General features: G+C 45.4%; 1 protein-coding gene across 2 annotated transcripts in view; it reads left to right on the top strand.

Annotated features, from left to right (window-relative positions):
• LOC307014200 (apoptosis regulator BAX-like) overlaps positions 1 to 27,342 on the top strand; it is a 41,951-nt gene extending 14,609 nt beyond the window's left edge. For both annotated transcript variants that reach the window (XM_079642016.1, XM_079642015.1), the window contains exon 6: positions 3,252 to 27,342. In XM_079642016.1, the coding sequence (XP_079498142.1) occupies positions 3,252 to 3,392 (141 nt within the window). In that variant the 3' untranslated portion in view covers positions 3,393 to 27,342. The remainder of the gene's footprint in view (positions 1 to 3,251) is intronic.
• Positions 27,343 to 27,631: the final 289 nt, after the last annotated feature.

Raw genomic sequence — 27,631 nt, 5'->3', positions numbered from 1 at the left:
TAGCTAACCAGATGCTAATAACTAGAAAGTTATTGACTGTATGATCAGTATGACAGATGAACAGATCGCCTCTTGGCTTTCAACTAAAGACACAGCCACCGAGCCACACAGAAACTGCAGCATGTGTTCGGCTCCTTATGGGTAGGCCTACTGCAATTTGTGAAGTGTTGGAGCCGTGTTCTGGTGCTCTCCGTCAGAACTGCACTCCTGTCAGACGAGATATAGATCACGTGATGACACGTTAGGCTCGTGTTGTGTTCAAGGACCCTGACCTTGGCCAGGAAAAACAGGCACTTGCTTGTTTAATTTTTTTTGCGGTCTAGATTTCTTTAATTTTTTTATTTTTTTGCGTGTGTTTATAAATTATCTCGAGGGCCGTACCAAATGGTCTCGCGGGCCGTATACGGCCCGGAGGCCGGAGGTTCCCCACCCCTGTTCTAGAACATTTTACATGGGGTGGCAAAGGGGGGTTAAGAGGTCATGCCAGGGTGGCATGGGAGGACGGACAGTACGTGGTATTTGATACTGTATACCAGTGGTTCTCAACTGGTGGGTCGCGACCCAAAAGTGGGTCGCCCTGTCATTAAGCCTGGCTTTAGTGACAGGGCGAGATATAAATATATGGTTGATACTTGTCAATGTCTCTAGGTGTGTAAATGTAGCCCTGTAAATACGATGTCCTTTTGTGTTATCTGTTGTTTTATTTTCATGTTGTAACCTACTTGCTGCCATGTTAGACAGGTCTCTCTTGAAAAAGAGATCGATGATCTCAATGGAACCACCTGGTTAAATAAAGGTTTAAAAAAAAAAAAGTGTTTAAATTTTTTTTTTTTTTTTTTTTTTTAAATCGTGGTAGATTTTGTCAGTCTCATGACGGTATTGGAAAGTTTATTTACCGCGATATTCGGTATATCGTTACATCCCTAATGATGACGCAATAGCCCCGCCTCTCCCCACCTCTGCTGCTCACCCCCGCATCAAAGTAAACTGCACACTGAATTCAGATTATTTATCTTTCTCTCGATATGGACATAAATGCGAGTGAAGTCTAATCGGACAGGACGGAGACACGCAGCTCTGCTCACCTGCAGCTCCTCCCGCTGTGATGCAGCGGGGAACGGAGCAAAACACACACTTCAAGTCAGATCATCACCATTAGCTATTTTAATTAACTCTCAAACTACCTAAAGTAGTTATAAATATGTTTATTTTTACTGTCGGCCGGGTCAGTCATTACTGGATCAGCTGCTGCATGAGACAGACACTGACGCTGTCTGAAGAGAGGGAGGAAAAAGAGAGGCTCCGTGTATTTTATTATTATATTATATAGAGTCGTTATTCATTTGTGTTAAAGCTCAATAAATAACAAAGAAGACCTTTGACTGGCACTTTTATAATTTTGTCTGGAAGATTTAAACTTTAATACACGTTGACTGGCGAAAAACTCTGCCCGGTTCCCTCGGCCACCACCGCGGAGAATAAACAGAAGGGCAACCATGACAACCATGCTTCTTCGCTGCTTTTGTGGAGGAAGTTACAGCGCCACGTACAGGCTCCTGCATATGTACTGCAGCTTCTCCAGCGGTTGGAGCTAAACGGAGCTGTCTCGTGTGGACAGACACTATCCGGTGAATATTGCGTGTGGACGGAAGCTTTTTTGCGATTGCGTTTGCGTTAATACTATGCGTTTAGCCGTATGCGTCCTCGTGGGGCCGGGGCCTCAGATTTGTCTTTTTGTTGTTGTTGAATCACTCCAGCTACTCTGGCCTGCAAGAGTCTACTTGTGAAAAGCACTGGTACTAATGCTTGTATAACTTTACACGTTATGGCCATGTAGCTGATAAGTAGCATAGCCTATAATAAATATAAAATCAGAAAGTATTTATCAAGCGCACACAGGCAGCTGCGTTTAGATCCAGTTTGATGGTAAAGGATGTATCCTGGTTTAATTTATCTGGCCTCATTGCTGTGATGTGTAATTTACGTGGATTTAATAGTAGGCTACCGGATAGTTTAGCAAATCAAGTGATCGATCTCCCAGCTAGCGCTGTCTGCGTTGTATTTTGTAACGTAACGTCCCAAACAGCGATCGTCTGTTAAACGCCATCGATTCAAACGGCAGCGTTTTATTAATATTTTGTTTCAAGCTTTCGTCCTTATTAAAAACAAAACCAGTCGAAGGGGAAATGCTCCCAGGGGAAGCTGATCCACCTTCAGGTGCTGGGACAGCTCGGTCTCTCTGCAGCTGTGTGAGCCGCGGTCTTTGTGAACGCCGCTCCGCAGTTTAATGCAGGGCCGTAGCTACGCTTTTAACGGGCGTAAGATGATATTTTAAATGATTAACTTTTAATTAATGAACTGCTTGTTTCGTTGCTTGAGAAGCTTGTGGACATAGTGTAGGTTGTTTCTACAAGTACAGTTTTTTTTTTAGGGACACAAAAGTTAGGGGGGCAGCTGGGGGGGCAAGGCTCTACAGTGGGGGGGGGCAGCTGCCCCCCCTTGCCCCCCGTAGATCCGCCCCTGAGTGTGTTATAGGTTTTAGTGCATGTAAATGGTCTGCAAAGACGACAATCCCTGTGGTCCCTCCAGAGGAAGTTTCTCTCCCACATACTCCCCCTGCCTGAAACGCCTCCATTGGACTCCCTTGTTTACTTACATCACTATGTAACACTCGCATTTCTATTGGCTATTGCTCCAACACATTATACGTGATAGGCTAAGGGGCGGGACATCACTAAGCGGTTGACCAATCACAACAGAGCCGGCCAGCTAACCAATCAGAGCAGACTGGGCTCTGGTTTCAGACAGAGGGTGAAAAGAGGTGCCGCAGCACAGGCAGTATGAGAAAAACAATGGACACATGTCCCAGTAGAGACACCAAAGACTGATATGAAGCTGAAAATGAGCAGAATAGGAACACTTTAATAAATACAAAAAATACAACTTGTTCACTTGTATAATGTAAGTATATTTTACCAATGTTTATATAGTTTGTTTTAATAATAAGTTGGTCTATAACAGTGTATAACTTATTCTGTATTTTATATTATGTTATCTAAAATAGTCTCTTGATATATAAAATAAATGTTTAACCCTGTTTATGTATATCATTATTTTTATAAACCAATTTTCCAATTTGGAATCAGATTTTGAAAGTCAGTTAGTTGATACATTTTCCGAATCTGATCTTTTCTAAATATGTTCTCCCGAGTCATTACGATGGACCACAGTATTGAACCTGTCTCTCACAGATTTACAGCTTCCCTGAGCTGGCCCAGTTGTCGATGCAGAGCGTGTCCATGATGAGCCCCCACAGCTACGGCCTCGTCGTCATCTTCGTCGCCGGCCTGGCTATAGGAAGCATCATCACCTGGAGACTAAGCAGAAACTGAGGCACACACACACACACACACACACACACACACACACACACACACACACACACACACACACACACACACACACACACACACACACACACACACACACACACACACACACACACACACACACACACACACACACACACACACACACACAGACACACACACACACACACACACACACACACACACACACTTTGCAACATCTTCACTGCAAGACCGTTTGAGTGTGTGTGGACGGGGTAGCAAGAGGTAGGTCACAATAGCGTGATGCAGTGATAAGTCCTAAACCCACAAATCCAATTTGAGCACTTTCAGGTTCCCTCGTCTGTTAGTCAACGTCTTTTTAATTCATGTTTGGTTAGATGCCTTAAATGGGGCGAAGCCTGCGAGCTAGTTCAGGCAGTCAACTCGAGCACTAATGCTGCATTCATACATAACGCCCCTTGCCACTCTACAACCAACCAAACAGAGTTCTCCTAATACACCGCTCTATTTAACCTGCCAGATATATCTCTATGCATTGCTTGCTGCTGCTTTGCTGCAGCTACTTCACATCGCTGCTGCTTGCCTGCCCCACCACCACCCTAGCTTCTACCCCAGCTTCCACCTGTAGGCTCGGAGGTTAGTTATTTAATCATCACTCATGGTGCTATGTAAATCTGTGGAGTGATGAGGCACGCCCGAGCCTTGTATATGCTGCTTCTAATAAACATGTTAAAGAAACACGTGAGTTGTCTGACTGAAATAATATCTGTGATTAACACAAGCTGAAGAGATTTTTTGCTCTACGACCTAAAATACAAAAGTAACTATATGGTGAATGTCTGAAGCTGTTACATTTCTTGAAAATGGTAGTTGCTATCGAGTCGCTAAATGAGGCTCCTAAAAGCAGAATATTAGCACGCCTTTCGCTTAGTCCTGCGACAGTGTAGTTCTGAAGTTTATTAGCTTTTTTTATTCTGTCGATTGCGTTTACGCTTCAAGAATCATAAAATGGTTTTAATATGTGGAGATTATCCAGCTGATTAAAACGAAATGTTGTGTTTTCCAGTGTTCTTATTTTTTGCAATATTCAGAAAATTGAGCCATTACGATGCCTACTTCAAGTTCGGCCTGCAAAAATACGTCATCACTGCATCACTCGATATTGACACTAAAGTAATTCTGTCCTTTTGCCAAATAGATCAGAGCGGTTGTCATATCATGTCCTGATCGCATGTTGCCATGAGATGCCATCCACACAGGCTACCTTCTCTAATGTTCATCTATTAGACCCTCCAGAAAAACGCGATTCTGCGATCGCAGAATTTACCGCATAATCAGCCAAATGGCGCAGATTTTTAAAAAGCCGCATATTTATCAAAAGGCCGCATAATCCCCGCATTTTTCCACACAAAGTTGAGAAGAAAAAAAAGTTAACTCGTCTTGACGTGACGTCATCAGCTCGCGCATCACAGAATGTAAACAACACTGTATAGAGCTAATTTACCAACGAACATTTCTACTAAAGACCGGGCAAAAAGTGGGGCGAAACTATTCTGCACCCCGTGCAACTGTGTGTTGCAGCATAAGAGAAAATCGACGGTGGCGACCCACTTTGATTCATTCAAACATTCGAAAATGCTTTCTGCTGCTGCGGACAAGAAAGCCATTCAACTCCCGTTCACCGAGGGATCAACCTCCAAAACCCTTTCGAGGGCTACAAGAAACGAAGTGAGTAGCCTACAAGATTGAAGCTGGTCAGATAACGAACGAGTAAATGAAAACAGAATGAGGCGGAGAAGTGTGTGTGTGTGTGTGTGTGTGTGGGGGGGGGGGTGGTGTGTGTGTGAGATTAAATTAGCCCAATTGCTTTTACAATAAATAAACATTGAATGTGTTTAATTGAATAGTAAAGGGGTTTAACGTTAGTGGCAGGTTGTGTGTGAGAGAGAATAAATAAGACAGCCCAATATTTAAAAAAATTGTTATTCTTTTCCCCCGCCTATTTAGCATATTTCGCAACTTTCCGCATATTTCCTAACGTCCCGCAATTTCACCGCATAAAATCACATAAAACCCTGCATGTTTAATCGCATAATCAAGGATTTTAGCCCGCATAATCAAGGAATTTAGCCCGCATAATCAAGGATTTTTGCCCGCATTTTTCTGGAGGGTCTAATCTATGCAAACTTGAAATAATCAGTATCAGAATGTCAACACCACCCTGAAGCTTTATACCAGACCAAATAACACATCCTACTCAGGTATCTCATGTTAAGATGTTTCTTTTTTTTCCTAATATACAGAAGGCTTCCATCTTCTTGTAGAGATGTGGATCTTTAGTTTGGCTGAGTGACAGCAGTTTATTCAGTAATAAACATTTCATTATCTTAAGGGAGCATTTTCATTCAGTCACGTATAAAACACTGTGCCTCAGGTAGAAACTGTATTCAATGTTAATGATAACCTGGATTATTAAATAATATAATAAGAATAATACACAAATAAAATATCAGTGAAAGATGCAAATAATTACTCTGTTCGCTAGAGACAGCAGTAAAGTCTATTTTTGACATATAGATTTAATGTTTAACGCAAATAATCTTAGTCCTTGAAAAATGGTGCCCTTCAATAAGTAAACCATGACGTAAAAAAAAAAATCCTATTTATATCTTCTGTATTCCACTGGTTTACTGTTATGGTGATTTTACAGTTTATTTGCACAATAAAAAACCTCAAGTTAAATTACTTTAACACGGGCAGATACAGGTTCCTTCTGTCATTGGAGAATCTTAAGAAAAATTGTGTGCATGTGAACTTTTACATTTAACAAGTGTGAATTGCACTTGTTGCCTTTGTATGGGAGCTTTGGTGTAAAGTAACTAAGTATTGTATTGTTGTATTGCATAACGTGTACTTTTACTTTTGGTACGTTTGATTCTTATACTTTTGTACTTTTAGTTGATTCCCAGACTTTGACTTGTAACAGAGTAGTCTTATTTTTCAACAAGTACAAGATCGGAGTACTTGTATTGTACCTCTGTATTGGAGATTACAAATAAAATCATGGACTTCAAAGATTCTAAATTCTTTGTGTAGCACACTTATTTGTATTGGTTCTGGTTTTATTTAATGCAATTATTAGGGTCTGAGACCTAGGTCGGCGAAGACCCTATTGAAATTGGTCGCTACGCGACCGATAAACCTGCGAAACACACACAAAACAGGGAAAACGACCGGCAAAAGCACAGAAAAGGTTCGGAAATCATGACGGGTGATAGGCCGCGTGAGCCCAGCCACTGGCAGTCACGCGAAGCCCACGTGACTGCAACTCGCATGATTGATATCGGTAGGATCAATTTAGTCGCTCGCAATGCGAGCGATAACCATGCAAAACCCACACAAAACAGGGCAAAAGACGGGCAAAAGTGGCCTAAATCATGACAGTAGGTAGCCCACGCCAACCGAGTCACATGGGCGCTCGCATGCGCATCAGAAGTCGTGAAAATAGCGATGTGTAATTGGTACCGGAACTTTGCGTAAAAAATTGCGTAGACCACGCCCACTTCCGTTTTTAACGTTAACTCCCCCTACTTTAACTTTCACGTAAACCAACGAAACTCGCTACGCATATCTAGGGTGCGGAGACGAGCAAAAAAGCCTCTTGGAGGGGTATAAAATAACCTACAGCAAGTCGGCCATTTTGAATTTGGCGTTGGAAAAACGCGATTTATCGCGTTTTTCGTCCACCGCACTTTAACGAACTCCTCCTAGGGACTTTATCCGTACGACTCCAAATTCGTCTGGTAGCTTCTCGACAAATGGGCGATCTAAAGTTATCACGGAACTTCTGTTCTTTCGCACGGCGCAGCCGTGATTTGGCGCCAAAGTTCGCGTTCGCTCGATGCTAGGTCATCCCTCGCCATGGAACACGATGATGTCATAATTCAAACTGACATGCTCAGAACGCCACCAAAATTCACATGATGATTAACACTGCGGCCCTGAACAGCTCTACGTCAAATCCGATGTTACTTAATATGGCGTTACCATGGCAACGGATCCCTCGCCATAACACACGGTGTCGTTGTAACTCCAATGGACACGGTCCCATCGTCCCCCAATCTTCACTTTTATATCACCGGTGAATGCCTCAACAGCTCTACATGAAATCTGAGATCTCATCGTATGCCGTTTCCATGGCAACGAATCCCTCGCCAAAAAACACGATGTTCTGTTAACTCAATGGAAAATCGTCCAAACGGCACCAGACTTCATATGATGGGTGATGGTCAGGCCCTAAACAGCTCTATGCCAATTATGGGATGTCATCGTATGCCGTTTCCATGTCAACGCATCCCTCGCCATACAACTCTATGTTGTCGTAATTCAATGGAAAATCGTCCAAACGCCACCAGACTTCATATGATGGGTGATGGTCAGGACCTAAACAGCTCTATGCCAATTATGGGATGTCATCATTTGCCGTTTCCATGGCAACGCATCCCCCTCCATAAAACCCAATGTTGTCTTAACTCAATGGAAAATGGTCCAAACGGCACCAGACTTCAGATCACAGTTAATGGTCCGGCCCTCAACACCTCAATGTGACAATAGTGAGTTTTCCTCAAAAGCTGTTGCCATGGCAACGCATCCCTCACCGTTAAGCACGATATTGCTAAAACTCCTGTTTAAATGTTCAAAAAGTGTTCAAATTTCACATGTGTTCTAACGGTCAACCCCTCGAGACATATATGTGTCAGTTTTGAGATTTCGTCAAATGTCGTTGCTATGGTAACTAAATGGTCGCCGTGAAACACGGTTCTCTCATAACTCCAGTTAACTTGCTCCAAACGGCCCAAAACTTCACAGGTTTGATAACGATGCAGCCCTCAACACATCTAGGCGTATTATGGGGTGTCATCAAATTCCGTTGCCATGGCGACAGATCACTCCCCATCAAACACAATGTTTGTGATACTGCTGTAACTCCTGTGTACGTTGTCCGATCGGCCTGAAACTTCCCACGTTTGCCAACGGCCGAGTCCTCGAGACATCTGCCTGACGTCGACGTGCGGACAACAGCCTGCGGAGCGTCGAAGACCCGCTCAACGCTGCTCGCAGCTTTAATTATTATTATTCTTATTTGAACATTTTGCGCGCACTTTTGACGCCCGCAACATATGTGAAAACTCACCAAATTTTGCACGCGCGTCAGAAGTGTGGCAACTTGTAATATGTAATTGGTTCCGGAACTTAAAGTAAAGCCGGCCACTTTAACTTTCACGTAAACGAACGAAACTCGCTACACATATCTAGGGTGCGGAAACGAACAAAAAAGCCTCTTGGAGGGGTATAAAATAACATACAGGAAGTCGGCCATTTTGAATTTGGTGTCCTCCGTACGAATTTTGTATCACGTTCGGGACTTTATCCAAACGACTCAAAATTCGTTGGGTATTATCTCGAGACATGGGCGGCAAATTGTTATCACGCAGTTTTTTTTTCTTTCGCACGGCGTAGCCGTAATTTGGCGCCAAAGTTCGCGTTCGCTCGATGCTAGGCGGTCCCTCGCCATGGAAAACGATGATGTCATAACTCAAACTAACATTCTCAGAACGCCACCAAACTTCACGTGATGGTTAACACTGCGGCCCTGAACAGCTCTTGGTCAAATCTGATGTTATTTAATTTGGCGTTACCATGGCAACGGATCCTTCGCCATAAAACACGGTGCTGCTGTAACTCCAATGGACACGGTCCCATCGTCCCCCAATCTTCACTTTTATATCACCGGCCCATGCCTCAACAGCTCTACGTGAAATTTGAGATCTCACCATATGCCGTTTCCATGGCAACGCATCCTTCGCCAAAAAATACCATGTTGTTGTAATTCAATGGAAAATCGTCCAAACGGTACCAGACTTCAGACTATCATTAATGGTCCGGCCCTCAACAGCTCTACGCCAATTATGGGATGTCATCATATGTCGTTGCCATGGCAACGCTTCCCTCGCCATGAAACATGGTGTTGTCGTAATTCAATGGAAAATCGTCCAAACGGCAACAGATTTCAGACTATCATTAATGGTCCAGCCCTCAACAGCTCTATGTCAATTATGGGATGTCATCATATGTCGTTGCCATGGCAACGCATTCCTCGCCAAAAAACCTGGTGTTGTCGTAATTCAATGGAAAATCATCCAAACGGCACCAGACTTCAGATGATGGCTAATGGTCCGGCCCTCAACAGCTCTACACCAATTATGGGATGTCATCATATGCCGTTGCCATGGCAACGCATCCCTCGCCATGAAACACGGTGTTGTCCTAATTCAATGGAAAATCGTCCAAACGGCACCAGACTTCAGATGATGACTACTGGTCCGGCCCTCAACAGCTCTACACCAATTATGGGATGTCATCATATGCCGTTGCCATGGCAACGCATCCCTCGCCATGAAACACGGTGTTGTCCTAATTCAATGGAAAATCGTCCAAACGGCACCAGACTTCAGATGATGACTACTGGTCTGGCCCTCAACAGCTCTATGTCAATTATGGGATGTCCTCATATGTCGTTGCCATGGCAACGCATCCTTCGCCAAAAAATACGATGTTGTGTTAACTCAATGGAAAATCGTCCAAACGGCACCAGACTTCAGATGATGGCTAATGGTCCGGCCCTCAACAGCTCTACACCAATTATGGGATGACATCATATGCCGTTGCCATGGCGACAGATCCCTCGCCATGAAACACGGTGTTGTCCTAACTCAATGGAAAATGGTCCAAACTGCACCAGACTTCAGATGATGGCTAATGGTCCGGCCCTCAACACCTCAATATGACAATAGTGAGTTTTACCCAAAAGCTGTTGCCATGGCAACACACCCCTCGCCGTTAACCACGATATTGCTATAAGTCCTGTGTATATGGTCAAAAACTGTTCAAACATTACATGTGTGCTAACCGTCAAGCCCTCGACACATATTTGTGTCAGTTTTGAGATTTCTTCAAATGTCGCTGCTATGGTAACAAAATGGTCGCCGTGAAACACGGTTTTCTCATAACTCCAGTTAACATGCTCCAAACGGCCCAAAACTTCACAGGTTTGATAAAGATGCGGCCCTCAACACATCTAGGCGTATTATGGGGTGTCATCAAATTCCGTTGCAATGGCGACAGATCACTCGCCATCAAACACAATGTTTATGATACTGCTGTAACTCCTAAATACATTGTCCGATCGGCCTGAAACTTCCCAAGTTTGCCAACGGCCGAGTCCTCGAGACACCTAGACACACATGTCGACTTGCGGACAACAGCCTGCGGAGCGTCGAAGACCCGCTCAATGCTGCTTGCAGCTTTAATTATTATGATAATCAGGTGCAGGGTTTCCATCTCATGTTTGTCCACCAGAGAGCGCTGCCATGTTAACTTTACTGTAAGATGTCCTGTCACAGTCATAGACTTAAAACATACTAAGGTCACAATCCATAAAAAAACAAACTAAAAGGCATTTTTTTGAAAAACCTGTGTCAATATTTGTTTTTTTATATTATTTGTTAACAACCAATTTGTAACCCTAACTCTTTAGGGACTCACTGACAAGGAACAACTGTAAACATAGAAATATAAAGACGAAAATAAATAAAAGTAATAAAGTAATTGAAGGCAAATTAAATACATAAAACAAATATGTAGCAAATGTATTTATGTAGTTATTTTAAGCTAGGTCATTCAGGGTGATTCACATAGCAACCTCTAACCCTTAAAGAGGACCTATCATGCAAAATGCACTTTTTTATGTCTGTTATACATAAAGATGTGTCCCCGGTGTGTCGGGGAACTCACGCAGCGTCAGAAAATAAAACCCTCTCTCTTTTAACGGGGCTACAACGGAGCTGATCTGCGTCCGATATGACGTAATATCGGAAATGTAGGCTGGCTTTACGCCCACTGCCCTATCAGAAACAATGCCCGACTGTTTTGGACGTAATATGGTCGTATACGCAGGAAATAAAAAAGGAACTCACCTCGTGGTATAACCAGCAAGAGAGAAAGCCTTTGAGTTCCATACTGTTTCAGAACTAATCCTTGATAATCCATGATATGGCGTTTCATCACCGCAGTATCTGCCGGTAGCATCTCCCGCATGGGCTCAGCACCCTCTTTTTTTTATCAACTTTCTTTTAAAAAAAAAAAGCTTCATACCCCAAATTAGCACTTTTGAAACAGGAAGTGAAATGGAGGGATATGAGGCATGGCTAGAATGGGTGATCTGTTTGGTATTTTGAGCAAAACACTTCATAGACATGTTTTGTCAAGATGACGGCACGCTCAGACGCAGCGGCTCACAGCTCTCTGTTTTGGTTGTGGACTGTTTGTTCTTTGTTTGTGTGCGTGAACGCCCAAGAACAGGCGAAATACATGTATAGTCGCATGGACTTATTTGACATCGGGATGAGTTGTCGCTCTGACATCACAGCCAATTTCCACCGGACTAACAACATACCGGAGGACATAGCAAGACCACTCGGGTCTCCCTGGATTGTTTTCGGGCCTGTGAAGCAACGCAGGCGCCGGAGGGAGAGGAAGCAGAAGTGAGGATGCCTTGCAGGACTGCTTGCTAGGCTAAGGAAGCGGCCGCACCGACCACCACTACCAAGCCTCTTCCTCGCAAATGCCAGGTCCATCGTCCATAAAATCGACGAACTGGAGGTACTATTAGCTGCTAACACAAATGTCCGTGACTGCTGTGTGATGATCATCACAGAATCCTGGCTACACTCGCGGATTCCGGACACAGTAGTGCAGCTACCAGGCCGCTCTACCCACCGCTACGACAGGAACAGCGCTTCCGGTAAGAGCCGAGTGGGTGGTCTGTGTGTTTACATCCACAACGACTGGTGCATGGACAGCAGGGTCACACTACACATTAGTATCCCGACCTGGAAGTAATGTCTATTATGTGCAGGCCCTTTTACCTGCCCAGAGAGCTGACGGTGGTGATAATCAACACTGTTTATATCCCACCTGATGCTAACGCTAGCATTACACTTGACCACCTCCAGAGCTTAATAAATAAACAACCGAGGTCCCATCCCGACAGAGTTCATATTGTAGCTGGAGACTTTAATCATGCATGTCTAAAAAATGTGCTTCCCAAATTTGTACAATATGTACGATGTACCACCAGAGGAAAGAATACACTGGACCGGGTGTATTCTAACCTGAAGAATGCTTACAGAGCGGTCCAACTCCCCCATTTAGGACTATCTGACCACCTCTTACTGCTTCTCATCTCAGCTTACACCCCCCTCAGAAGTAACACCATGCCGGTGGTTAAATAAATCAGATCCTGGCCCGAGGGGGCACTCTCACAACTGCAAGACTGCTTTGAATACACAGCATGGGACATATTTGAACAGACAGACATGGAGGAACACACAGAGGCTGTCTTATCCTACATCAAGTTCTGCACAGACACTGTAACTGTGGAAAAACGCATCCGGGTCTACCCAAACCAAAAACCATGGATGACTAGAGCGGTGCAGTCTCTCCTGAGTTCCCGTGACACAGCCTTCACGTCGGGGGACGCAGCCCAGTACAGCATGACAAGGGTGAATCTGAGGAGAGGCATCAAGGCTGCGAAGGAGGACTACAAGGGAAAAGTGGAGGAAAATCTCGCTCATAACAACACACAGTGCGTTTGGCAGGGCCTTCAACAGCTAACCAACTATAAGGACAAAACATCTGGCACTACTAGAGCTGACGCCCACCTTGCAGAGGAACTAAACCACTTCCTTGCCCGCTTTGAGGCTAGCAGACCCCCCCACTTTTCTACCCTGCCCCTGTCCCTGCCAACTACCAGCTCCATACCAAAGAACATCAGGTGAATCAGACGCTGAGGTCTGTGAATCCTGGAAAAGCGGCAGGACCCGATGGAGTACTCGGCAAAGTATTCAAAGCTTGTGCTGACCAGCTTTCAGGGGCCCTGACCAGTATATTCAACCTGTCCCTGTCACACGCTAGCATTCCATCCTGTCTGAAAACGGCTACCATCATTCCTGTCCCCAAAAAGACACCAGTCAGAGAGCTCAACGACTACAGGCCTATAGCCCTAACATCGGCGGTGATGAAATGTTTCGAAAGACTGATAGCCGACTACATCAAAGCCAGCCTCCCACCCTCCCTCGACCCTCATCAGTTTGCCTATAGAGCCAACAGATCCACGGATGATGCCATCGCCACGGTCCTTCACACAGCTGTGAGCCACCTTGAAGATCCAGGCAACTATATCAGGATGCTGTTTGTCGATTTCAGCTCAGCTTTTAACACCATCATACCTGACATACTAGAGGAAAAACTGTCAAGCCTACGTTTCCCCCCCATCATATGCGCCTGGATAAACAATTTCCTTACAGACCGTCCTCAGACAGTAAAAATAGGCCCTTTTTGCTCCTCCACCAAAACCCTCAGCACTGGCTCCCCGCAGGGCTGCGTGCTGAGCCCTCTACTCTACACTCTCTACACACAACTGCTCTCCCATTCATCCCTCCAACTCCGTTATAAAATGTGCAGATGACACCACTGTGGTCGGTCAAATACATAAGGGAGACGACGAGTCGGCATACAGAGACGAGATCCTGAGCTGTCTGCGTGGTGTTCAGCAAACAATCTGTATCTGAACACAAGCAAAACAAAAGAAATCATCATAGACTTCCGAAAGCACCGTCTAGAACACGCCCCCCTTCACCTCAATGCAGAGAGAGTGGAGAGGGTCTCGACCTTTAAGTTCCTGGGGGTACACATTTCAGAGCTGGACAGCACACACCACTTCAGCAGTTAAGAAGGCCCAGCAGTGACTACACTTCCTGAGGGTGCTTCGGAGAAACTGACTGAACAAGAAGCTGCTGGTGTCCTTCTACTGGGCAACCATCGAGAGCGTGCTGTCATACTCCATCTCGGGGTGGTATGCAGGATGTTCAGCTGCATAAAAGAAAGCCCTGCAGAGAGTGATTAGGATGGCAGAGAAAACCGTCGTCTGCCACCTGCCCTCTCTGGAACACATCTCCACCTCCCGCTGCCGCAGCAGAGCAAATCAAATACTAAAGGACAGCTCTCACCCAGGTCACAGACTGTTCTCTCTCCTGCCTTCTGGGAGGAGATAGTAGCATGATAGGCAGGGGTGCACACAACTTTCTCAGTGAGGTACTCAGAAGAGTACCTGGAGGCAGTGTTTGGTACTCACAATTCTGGCTCCCCTCAAAGTTCCCATGAAGCCCTCTGTATCGCAAATGTCAGCGGGAGGGGGGCGGGTGCAGAGCTTCGTGACCACAGAGCTTGTGAACGTTGTGATCAGCTGTTTTAGCGCAGTGCTGCTGTACAGACCGACGTTAACAGCAGCCCTGTCTGTGCACACGGAAACCGACTCTCTCGTCCGGTGATCTAACCGCCTTCTGGAAAAGCTTCACAAGTACGTCGGTACGCAAATGCGCTTTGTGACACAAGTGACGGTACCCATTTCAGATTGTTGCCGCGCATGCGTACCTGCGTACCACTTATGTGCACCCTTGATGATACCTTTAATTATGATTATTATTATTATTAATTATTATATTAATTATTATTATAATTTTACCTTTAATGCTCAATTCGGACCATTGGAGAAACATACAAATGTAGGTGTTTATTCCACTAACTTTGTCTTTTTGTCAGTAGATTTCTTCTATATTCACCAAAGGTCAGATAGATAATTCATCTTTAGCATATTTAAGCATACTGTACACGAAAAAGTGACATCAATTTCAAAAAGGTTTTGTCTTCTGTTCTTTGTTGACGTCCTGATGCTCATATTTAACTTGTAGATGTAAAACGATCCCGATATTAATCCATAAACTCCTGCAGTAGACATACAGACAGCTGTAGCTCGCAGGAGGAGACCTGCTCAAACTGACGTGGATGTTTCAAATGTGAACGACAGGCGCGTACAGTTCTCATTGGCAGGTTTCTTCGATTATGTTTATATTAACCAATCAGGAGTGTTGTGGACTCATTCCAAACATGCCTGACTTGTCTGCCGTGTTTTGGCTGAATTCTATTTCAAGTGCCGTTGCTCTGGCTGTCGGCCAGAATCCGAAAACCGTACATTATACTGCATGTATTACTGTATATTGACCAATGGAAAGAATCACAGCAACAGAACACATAAATAAAACAAGGATAACTGTGACTTATTGTTGAGTAAATAACAGTGTGTGTTTTAAACCTTGGTCCTCCCTGCAGAGATTTCTCCACTTTCTATGATTTTTATTTTTTTTAATGATATTGTCAACTGTAGATGTTTACAATATAGTAAGTTAGGAATTTAATGAAAACATATGTATTTACTTTTGTTTCAACATTGGATATTTTGTGTTTGTGGTGGATTCAATCCAATATTGAGAAAATGATTTATGTAAAAATGTTTTACTTGCATTTATTTATTTTTTTGATTTGACGCTTTTTTTTTACAGTTTTATTTTTACCTTAAAATTACAAAGAAATATCTTAAAGTCTTATAATAGTAATACACTTTTATATTAAGAGTTACATATTTAATTAAAGATAATAATTTTTATTTTACGTACATCTGCATGTATTTTCTGAAAGTGCAAAAATACTGTAAATATTATATAGTACATTTACTGTAAAAAAAAAAGGAAATAAACGTTATTTGTTGTTATTGTCAAAATACTTAAAATAATGTTTTGGGTTGTTAATTTATAGTTAATATCTGTCATTTTACAGGATTTTGCAAGTTATTTAAAAAAACATGATAATTACTATAAAAATATACAGTTATTTCCTGTAAAATTACGATCTTTTTTTGCAGTGTAAGCAACAAACAAAACACAAACCAACCAGGAACCACTTTTGTTGACAAACACACACAGGATGAAGGAAAAGCCTTTAACACACATACACACACACATACACACACACACACACGCACATGCGCACGCGCGCGCGCACACACACACACACACACACACACACACACACACACACACACACACACACACACACACACTGTGACGACCCCTGCTTCACTGCCTATGCTGGTGTGGGTGTGCCTTTGTGTGTGGGTGTGTGTGCTTCTCTCTCCCTGATTGTATCCAGGTGCAGCCTCTCTCCAGGTGCTCCCAATCTGATCAGCGCCTCCATAAAGGATCTAAGTAGGCTGCAGTGGCTCTCGCTCTGCCCGGGGAACGTAGGAGGAAGAGCAGCCCGGAACAGCTATCCTCCTGCATAGAGCTTGTTAACCCTGTTTGGTGGTCGGTTGTTTTGGGTAGTGGGAATAAACTCCTCTTTTTTCCATACTCACGTCGTCATCGCTGCGTTTGTTATGGCTGAGAGCCAAGCCGTGACAGCTGGGGGCTCCTCCGAACCGGTAAGATAAGCTTGGGTGCGTGTGAGTTAGTTCGTTATTTTGTGTGGGGTTTCTCCTGATAGGTGGTAGCGACGGTTCCCTTGGTACCCTTCTGCGGGGTGTTAATGTTGTGGTGAAAGTGGCTGAAGCTTCGGTTTGGGGGCATGGCCGTGGTCGCAGTATTTTGGCTAGCTTGCTAGTCGCTTTGCTCGGCCAGCGGTCTTTAGTGCATAAGTACCCGCCGCAAGTAACCACATGAAGACCAGGGAGGAGATTAGTTAGCGGGTGTCGTAGTTAGTGGGGAAACGCCGATCAGTTTTTTTTTCTTTTCTCTCTTTTGTCTCACTGTAAGCTTGGTGTTGCGTTGTAGTATGGCGGAGGTAGACGCGTTTATCAGTGCTCCCTCTCAGGAAGCCCTTGAAAATCTTTCAATGGAGCAGCTGCTCGTTATTGCGGAACATTTCTCGGTGGAAGTTGTTGGCGATAAGAGGCTAAAAAGCACTATAAAAATCTCTATTGTGTCGGTATTACGTGAAAAGGGAGTGCTTCCGGAAGTTGAGGAGGGGGTGTTAAAACCTCTGTTGCAGGCTAGTTCACTGTCCTTTGAGCAGCAGAAGGAGCTGTTGTTGTTGCAGCTGAGTCATGACAAAATGAGGTATGAGATGGAGTTTGAAAAGGAGATTGCAGTGGAGAGGGTGCGGCAGGAGACTGAGAAAGCCAAACTTGATATGGAAGGACAACGTCTTTCCATAGACAGAGGTAGTGCGGTGTTGGGTGAGCGGTACGGTGAACAGGTGCCCAGGTCTCCTCAGCGGTTCGATGCTAACAACTTGCGCTTGTTGCCTCAATTTAATGAAAGTGATCCTGACACTTTTTTTTGCTTTTTGAACGGGTGGCTAAAGCTAGGGATTGGCCGGATGCAGACTGTGTCCTCATGCTTCAGTGTGTACTCACAGGAAGAGCACAGTCCGCATATTCCGCGTTGTGTTCGGAGGATAGCTCTAGCTATGTTAAAATAAAATTGGCGGTGCTTAGAGCTTATGAACTTGTTCCAGAGGCTTATCGACAGCGTTTTAGGTCCTTGGAGAAAAAACAGGGTCAGACTTATGTGGAAATGGCGAGGGATTTGTCTGTTCATTTTAAATATTGGTTAGCTGCTATGGAAATCACTTCCTTTGACAATTTGGGTGAACTCATGATTTTGGAACAGTTCAAAAACATCCTTCCTGACAGCATTGCAACCTATATAATAGAACACAGGGTAACTTCGGCATCCGAGGCTGCAGTAGCATGAGTTTGTGTTACTGCATAAGGGCCGGTTCGGAGGGCGTGCTGGAGATCTACCTGTGTTTGGGGGAAGTGGAAGGTCTGTTGATGTTGGGTCATTGGGGATGGATCTAAAGAAAGTGGCTTGGGAGAAATCTGAGGATACTTGTAACTATTGTGGTGAGAAAGGCCATTGGAAACCAGACTGTCCGGTGCTTAGAGCAAAATCCAAGGGAGGAAGATTTGTGGGTAAACCGGTTGCGTTCGCTGCTCCTGTGATTAGCTGCTGTGTTGACGAGGTGCTTACGGACCACTTATGTGGACCTGAGGTTCTGGCATCCTATGCTCCTTTTATAAGAGACGGCTTGGTGTCATTGGTGGGTAGCAATGTCAAAGTTCCAATTAAAATTGAGGGATACAGGTGCATTTGACTCCATTATCGTTGACTCGGTTCTGCCTTTGTCTGAGGAAAGTGACACTGGTGACACGGTTCGGACTCGGGGGATGGGATTAACGTTTTTTCCTGTTCCTGTTCATAGGATGTATCTCGACTGTGACCTTGTTAAAGGGGATGTAGCTATTGGGGTACGTCCAGATTTTCCAATCGAGGGGATACATTTACAGGCAGGTGGTAAACTCTGGGCTGATGGCCCTTCTGTGTTGTTAGTCACTGGTGGTCTGATTGAGTCAGCATCTGAGAAGCGCTCTCCAGTGGTGCCAGACGTTACGGCCGCCTGTGTGATCACACGGGCTAGGGCCAAAAGGGATCAGGACTTGCTATCACATGGGAAGTCAACTGACACAGTGGAGGTTCCATCTTTGTCTGAGTTTTCGGTGTTACTTACACACCATGAGGTGGGAGAGGAGCAACGTCAGGATGCTTCGCTGAAAGGCCTTTTTGACTGTGCTGTACCAGTGGCAGAGAGGGAAAACGCTTCAAGTGGATACATGTTGCGTAATGACTTGTTGTTTAGGAGATGGAGGGCTGTTGATGGTGCAGGGACTGAAGTTTTCCAGCTGGTGGTGCCAACTAAGCTTCGTCCTCTTGTCCTGAAAGTCGCACATGATGAGTGTGGACACTTTGGGGTTCGGAAAACATATTGGAACATCCTGAAACACTACTTCTGGCCACCTCTTAAGACAGATGTGTCGCAGTATATTAGAACATGTCATGTGTGTCAGCTGACAGGGAAACCGAACCAGAAGATCAAACCAGCACCACTACAGCCGCTACAAGTGGTAAGTGAACCATTTACACATCTCATTGTGGATTGTGTGGGCCCTTTACCATGTTCAAAGTCTGTTTGCAAATATCTGCTGACTGTGATGTGTCAAACCACTAGGTATCCAGCGGCTTATCCTTTGAGGTCGATTACAACTAAGGCTGTGGTTAGGGCCTTGTTGGAGTTTATCTCAATATTTGGTATTCCTAAGGTCGTTCAGAGTGATCAAGGCTCCAATTTTTCGTCTCACATGTTTGCTCAGTTGTTGAAGCTTTTGAAGATTAAGAAGAACCAGTCAACAGTTTACCACGCCCAAAGTCAGGGTGCTTTGGAAAGGTTTCACCAGACATTGAAATCCTTGTTACGTGCTTACTGTACTGAGCTAGATGGAGACTGGGAGGAAGGTCTTCCTTGGTTGATGTTGGCTGCAAGGGAGGCGGTACATGAAGGTACGGGGTTTAGCCCTAATGAGTTGGTTTTCGGACATGCTGTACGGGGTCCCTTGGCAGTGCTGAAAGAGGGTTGTGTGGACACTGAGCCACCACGGAGCTTGGTGGATTATGTGAATGGCTTCAGACGTCGTTTGATTGTTGCTTTAAGTATGGCACGGGAAAAGTTGTCAGTGTCTCAAAGTAAAATGAAGGAGTTGTATGACCGTCGTTCGGCACGACAGGAGTTTAATCCAGGTGACCAGGTTCTATCACTTATGCCTATTGTTGGTTCCCCATTTCAGGCTAAATATTCAGGTCCGTACACTATCATTGAGAAAACTTCTGATTTAAATTATGTTTTGGCAACACCAGAACGAAGGAAGACTAAACGCCTCTGTCATGTAAATCTTCTGAAATCCTACCACAAGCGGGAGGTTAACACGGACAAAGAGGTGGAGAAGGATGAGGTGCAGCCGGCTGTTGCGGTGACACATGGTTTGACGCATGAGGGAGATGTAGTGCCTGAACCTTATGATAGTTTACTCTGTGGTCATTTGAGAAATTCGGAATCGCAAGATAATTTAGACGGGTTGTTGTCTCATTTGGCGGAATCAAGACGTGAGGAACTCTCAGCATTGGTACACAAATATCTGTGTCTGTTTGGAGACACTCCGTCGCAAACGACTGGGCTGAGCATGATATTGATGTTGGGGACGCTCAGCCGATTAAGCAACATTTTTATCGCATGCCACCAGTTAAGCGCAATCGGCTGGATGCAGAGATTAATTACATGTTGGAGAACAAAATTGCTGTCCCATCAGCATCTAGTTGGGCGTCTCCATGTATTTTGGTGCCAAATCAGGATGGGACACCTAGATTCTGTACTGATCTAAGAAAAGTGAATGCGGTGACAAAATCTGACTCTTTTCCTTTGCCACTGATGGATGACTGTATAGATCAGGTGGGGTCCGCAAAGGATGTTAGCAAATTTGATTTGCTTAAAGGGTATTGGCAGATCCCCTTGTCCAAGCGGGCACAGGAAATAGCGGCATTTATCACAACATCTGGACTTTGTTCATATAAGGCAGGGGTCGGCAACCCCTGGCACGCGTGCCAGCATTGGCACGCGGCACCGTAACCAGTGGCACACTAGGAATAAGTTGAATAAGTGTGTAAAATATTTAAATTAATTTTCGGATCCTGAACGCGAGACCGCCGCCAGAGCGCGTCTCCCCGTTACCTGCAGAAGGAAGCCATGCACGCAACGCAGCCCCGCTCTCTTTATCTCCAGGTGACTTTCTGCCGCTTTCCTCCGTGGTGCAGTGCTGATCGTTTCACCACGGAGGAAAGCACTTCACTAATTGCAGTACCCATAAGGAGCTGTACAAATGCCGCAGTTTTTGCGTGGCTGTGTTTATTTAGTTGAAAGCCCAGTGGCGATCTGCTCATCTCTCATCGAAATAATATGCTACAAAGGGGCGGACTGGCCAACTGTGTGTTGAACTTTCCTGTCGGCTCTCAGACCGTAGTCGAGGAGGGCAGAAGCAACAAGCTTCAGGTTCAATAACCAACTTTAGCTTAAATGACTGGAGAGAGGCGAGCTCTTCTCGGGAGGCCGCTGCATTTATTTAGCTGTTCTTCTGTTTCACAAAATACATCACAGACCTCTGTTTTTCTGTTTTCCCGTTTCACTTCCAGAAACATACACGTTCCCTCACTGTCACTCTACCATCCACAAACACACAGCGATCTCATCTCACTCTGCATGACCCTAATATCCTATCACAGAACGGACGATCGTCCTTATTATTATGGCGTTTAAACCAATTATTTAAATGTGTTTTTTAAATTCGGCATCATAAGTTGCGCTGACAGGTCCACACACTGCTTCCCCGCAGCGAGGCTCCCCCGCCCTCCTGCTGATAGTTGACAGGCGTCAAGCTCCTCACCCCCCTCCCCCCGTTGATAATTCTCGATCGTTGGCACGCTGATATATTATTATTTTTTAAATGGCACTTCATATCAAAAAGGTTGCCGACCCCTGATATAAGGTAATGCCGTTTGGGTTAAAAAATGCTCCTGCTACATTCCAACGTTTGATGAATCGCGTGGTGTCGGGTTTAGAGGGTTGTACGGTGTATCTAGACGATTTGGTAATTTGCAGTGACACTTGGACTGCTCATGTTCAGCGCATCGAGAGGTTGTTTGAATGGTTGACGGAGGCACATCTGACTATTAATTTGGCCAAATGTGCCTTTGCAAAGGCAACAGTGACATATCTTGGCCATGTGGTGGGTCAGGGTTGTGTGGCTCCAGTTCTGGCCAAGGTCAGAGCAATATCTGAATACCCACAACCAAAAAGGAACTCCAGAGATTTTTGGGTATGGTGGGTTACTACAGGAGGTTCTGTGAACATTTTTCCACTACAGTGTTTCCTTTGACTGAACTTCTTAAGGCTAAGGTAAAATATACTTGGTCGGTCGACTGTCAGAGAGCGTTTGATAGGGTTAAGTCTCTGTTGTGTTCCTCTCAGGCGTTAGCGGCTCCATGTTTTGATCGTCCTTTTAGTCTCCAAGTAAATGCAAGCCAGGTGGGAGTCGGTGCGGTTCTGCTCCAGCTTGACAAGGGGGGGTGGAGAGACCCGTCAGTTTCTTTTCAAAGAAACTTAACAGTTACCAAAGGAATTATTCGGTGATTGAGAAGGAAGCGTTAGCACTCATTTGGGCGTTGCAGCATTTCACTGTATATGTGGGAGCAGGAGGACCAATTTTGGTTTACACAGATCACAATCCCCTGACCTTTTTGCATTCAATGAAGTGTCCTAACCAAAGACTGACGAGGTGGTCTTTGTTTCTTCAGGCTTACAACCTTGATGTCAGGCACATTAGGGGATCTGACAATGTTATTGCTGACGCGCTGTCACGAGCCCCATGGCACTAAGTATGGTTAGGTTTTACCTTAATGTATATATATTGACTGTCATACTGTGATAAATCTTTCTTGCTCTGCCCATTCTTTTTAAATAGTGCTTCTCAGATACTGGTGTTGCTAAAGGTGTGGCTGGGCGTTGAAGGAGAGGATTGCTGTGTGAAGGTAGTGTTTTTTGTTGTTTTTTTCCTTGGGGACCTGGGGGAGTGCCATATGTGGGGTTTTGTTTTCCATGACCTTTTGCTTTGGTTTGGGATGGGGTTGGTTGGTGGTGCCGGTGGCCCTGGGGACACCGACTTTAAGGGGGGGGGGGTGACGACCCCTGCTTCACTGCCTATGCTGGTGTGGGTGTGCCTTTGTGTGTGGGTGTGTGTGCTTCTCTCTCCCTGATTGTATCCAGGTGCAGCCTCTCTCCAGGTGCTCCCAATCTGATCAGCGCCTCCATAAAGGATCTAAGTAGGCTGCAGTGGCTCTCGCTCTGCCCGGGGAACGTAGGAGGAAGAGCAGCCCGGAACAGCTATCCTCCTGCATAGAGCTTGTTAACCCTGTTTGGTGGTCGGTTGTTTTGGGGAGTGTGAATAAACTCCTCTTTTTTCCATACTCACGTCGTCGTCTCATCGCTGCGTTTGTTATGGCTGAGAGCCAAGCCGTGACACACACACACACACACACACACACACACAAATTCTCTCTCCCTCTCTCACGCTCAGGAGTTTGCGTCAGTGAAAGCTTGTAAGCCACACACGCACACACACACTTTGCGACATCTTCACTGCAAGACCGTTTGAGTGTGTGTGGACGGGGTGGCAAGAGGTGAGGGGGTAGCAGCTAGTATAGACCAGTGACATCTTTACAAACATTTCGGCGCATGAGGGCAAAGATTCGCAGTCACGTGACATGCTCTTTGAACTGAAATAAACTAAAGTCCTCCTCCTTCATTTAATTTTCCTCCATTCCCTGAGCTAAAAATAAACTCTATGAAGTTCATGTGTGATTTGGCTTAACATAATTATACCCTTGCACCGCTACCTCTCTTATCTCCCCCCCTCTCTCTAACTCCCTGGTGTCTCCTATAAAGGGTAGACAATTAGCAGGGACGGCTAGCTTAATAATGAGCCAGTAACAAGGGACGAACAAAAGAGGGATTGAATGATGGATGGAAGGATGATGGAGGTGATATTAATATAAGATGTTTGGGTTTCAGAGTTAACATTTCCACTGTTTTTAAGGGTATAGTCATTTAAATACAGAACACATCAGAAGAGAGAAATGGAGAGAAATGCTACCAGAATCTAAATCAGAATTCCTTTATTGTCCCGCAGCGGGGAAAATAGAAGATGTATAGTCCAGATAAAGTAAAAATACAATAATCAAATGGATCAAATTATTCTCAAAATATCTTTACAAACAAACATAAGTATAACATCAACACAGTATCTTAAACTAACACAGCAGGGATCCCCTCGGAACTATACAGACATTAAGTAAGGTCTACAGCAGCATATTGCATATACTGCAGTTTCTCAGTATAAGATGGTATTCCTACTGGGCCTTACCCCCCGGGCACTTTGTATGCTGAGATAAATACACCAAGTCTCTCGCCGTTCCTTTTATTTGTCTGAAGTTTTCAACGTAGGTCCTTTTAGACAAGTCCCAGATTATCGCCATCTTTCTAGTCATTCGGTGGCGTCTTTGTCTAAATGACCATTCTTCTGCAACTTTAAATGTTTGTTTCTTCCGTTTCACACCAGTCACAATAGAAACATTTTACAAACTCGCCTTGAAGAATGCCTTGAGAGTTAGTGGCTCTATTCACATATGAGCCCGAATTGAACATCACAGAGACGTAGTACTGTAGGGAGCTGGTTGGGAAATGTTATCCGATGGCAAGTTACATTTGATAAATATGAGAGTTTAAGTTAATTAAACTATCATACCAGAGGCCTAGAATCTGGTGGCTGGCAGGAGCACGTTACAATGGCCCAAAACACACTGCAGTTTGAAAAAGGATACAAATATAAAAACACAAATCACTGCGAGGTCTCTAACATCCGACAAAGTAAACATCTTTGTGTCCAGTCTAAAGGACGTTCAATGTTTTCAGGACAGCCTGTCCCTGTATAAAGGACCTTTGAATGGGTAAAGTCTGAAAGAGTGCTGTGTTGTAGCTTGGATGTGTAGGGACCCAGACTGCCTGCAGGACTTGAGTGGGGAAAAGAGGCCAAAAGAGGATAGAGATAGAGGACATCCAGAGCGACATCGATCGTGGTTTATTTCTGGTCTAGTCAGCGCTGGGTCCTGTCTCTATCTGCCTGCAGATGAGGCGGGACAGGGACTCATTCTCAGCCAAAGAGATCCCAGGCAGTATGGTTATTTGGGGGATTCTTGATTCAAACAGTGTTACAAGAACTAGAATATTACAGTCCCAGCCTGTGAGCAAATCACAGAGAAGCTGGTTGTACCAAACTAGAACTAGGCAACATCACCTCTCTCAGGATCATCCACTCAGAGGTGAAGGAATTTTGTGCTGAAGCAGTCCCTGAGGCTGACAACACTTCCCTGCATGATCGGTGGATCGAGGAGTGATTACAGTTTGCCCTCTCTGTTAATCACACCGACTGCAGGCATGAGGGATCAGGTCAGCTGCTGAGCACTTTTTACCGCACGGCCAGGCATGTGGCGCCCATTTTCACGTTTGCTCGATGCTAGGCGATCCCTCGGCATGGTACACGATGATGTCATAACTCCAACTGACTCAGAACGCTGCAAAACATTACATGATGGTTAACACTGCTACCCTGAAGATCTCTACGTCAAATCTGAGGTTACATAATGTGGCTTTTCCATGGCACACATGTATCCCTTGCCATAAAACCCGATCTAGCTGTAACTCCAATGGACACGGTCCGATCGACACCAGACGTCAGACTATCATTAACACTGCAGCCCTGAACAGCTCTATGGCAATTATGAAGTGTCGTCATATGCTGTTTCCCTCGCCATAAAAAGTGATGTTGTCAGAACTCCATGGAAAAGTGTCAAAACAGCACCAGACTTCAGACGATGGTTAATGTTTAGGCCCTCAATATGTCTTTGTGCCACTTGTGAGTTTTCCTGAAAAGCCGCTGCAATGGCAACGCATCCCTCGCCATAAAAAACGCTATTGCTATAACTCCTGTGTAAATGGTCAAAAAGTGCTAGAAATTAACTTGTGTGTGTTACAAGTCCGCTGTGCAGAGCTGGTCATCAGATAATAAGCCTGTTGAACAGAAAAAATGGCAGGGGTCCTGCCAAGCCTATGTCCTGTGCCGTTGGAGGTTCCGCTTGGGGTCCTGCCAACCCTATGTCCTGTGCCGTTGGAGGTCCCGCCGACTACTCTTTTGCTGGGGGTCCTGCCAACACCATATCCTGTCCTGTTGGGGGTCCCGCCGACACCTGCTCCGCCGGGTTTCCTGCCAACACCGTGACCTGTCCTGTTTCGGGTCCCATCGACACCAGCTCTTGTTCCGTTGTGGGCGCCACTGACACCAGCCCAGGTTCCGTCCAGGGTCTCGTCTACGTCTGACCCGCCAGGGGTTCCACCAGCTCCTGCCCGTCCTTGTGCCCGGCCCCCTGAGTTCTCCAACCGTGGGGAGGCCGGCCCCCTGAGTGCCACGGTCTTCGCCCTCGAGCCCGGCCCCCTGACTTTCCCGGCCACGGTCTTCGCCCTCAAGCCCGGCCCCCTGAGTGCCGCGGTCTTCGCCCTCGAGCCCGGCCCCCTGACTTTCCCGGCCGCAGTCCTCCCCCTCGGACCCGGTCCCCTGACTCTTCCAGCCGCTGCCTTCGCCCTCATGCCCGGGCCCCTGAGTGCGCCCGCTGTGGCCTTCGCCCCTTTGTGAACTCTGCCTTGCCCCCGGGCCGTCCGCCCGAGACCCCCTCCGTGGACTCTGCCTTGCCCCCGGGCCGTCCGCCCGAGACCCCCCCAATGGAGTCTGCCTTGCCCCCGGGCTGTCCGCCCGAGAGCCCCTCAATGAACTGTGCCTTTCCTGGTGTGTCGATCCAGACCCGTCCTCCAGACCCCCTCCACCCACCCCGTTGGAGATGTTTGACTTTATGTAGGGACGTCTGGAACCCGTCCCTTGAGGGGGGGGGGGGGTTATGTCAGGGTTTGAGTTTTGTTGTGTCTAGTTGTGGGGTTATTTTGCTGTTCTGTTCTCCCTGTCATGTTTTCCTCCTTGTTTCTTGTCTGGTCCTTCTCCCTGTGTTTTCCTCCCTGTCGTTACTTTCCCTGGTGTGTCTAATTGTCTGATTGTGTTGACCTGTTGCCCTTGTGTTTCTCCTTCCCTGCCCGGCTGTTTCTCGTCTCGTGATTACCCCTCCCTGTAATCCCTCTTGTCTCTTCCTGTGTTCGGTGTCGGTTCATTGTTTGTTTTCCCTTTCCCCCTTCATGTTGGTCACAATCTTTTTTGGGTATGTTATCTTCCTCGTGTGACCTATGGATTATCCTTGCAATGTTTTTTGTTGATCGGCTTTTTTAAGAATAAAGCTTGCTTTTGTTTATAGATCTTTATCTTTTTTTTTTCTAGTCTGAATTTTGGGTCCTACCTCTTTCCGATCTAAACAGTGACCGTAACACAGACTCGAGCGGCCCGCTAAAATTCAAGTTGTTGCAAAATATTCATACAGTTTTTGATTTCTAAAAATAAATCAGCATTTTCTGTGTTTGTCAACCTGTTTTACTGTCAAGAAATTATTAATATTATTACAGTCACTCAATCTGTTGATCATTTGATCAGTAAAAGTGTGATTATGTGACTGATAAAAAGGTCTGGGTTTGAAATGTTGAGTTGCCACTAATTTCATAAAAACTCAGTATAAATAAAGCTGCATTTATTATTTGTTTGGGGAAAGGGAGACTGAATCAATGTAAAAACGTGCTGTAAAACTAAGAGCTAAATCCACACGTTCTCACTCCCAACCCGTCACATGTTGACGGACAGTCAGGGCCCCTCCCCGTCA

Source organism: Notothenia rossii (genome assembly GCF_949606895.1).
Source record: "Notothenia rossii genome assembly, chromosome: 8".
Lineage (NCBI taxonomy): Eukaryota > Metazoa > Chordata > Actinopteri > Perciformes > Nototheniidae > Notothenia > Notothenia rossii.
This window is presented reverse-complemented; position numbering and strand designations above follow the sequence as displayed.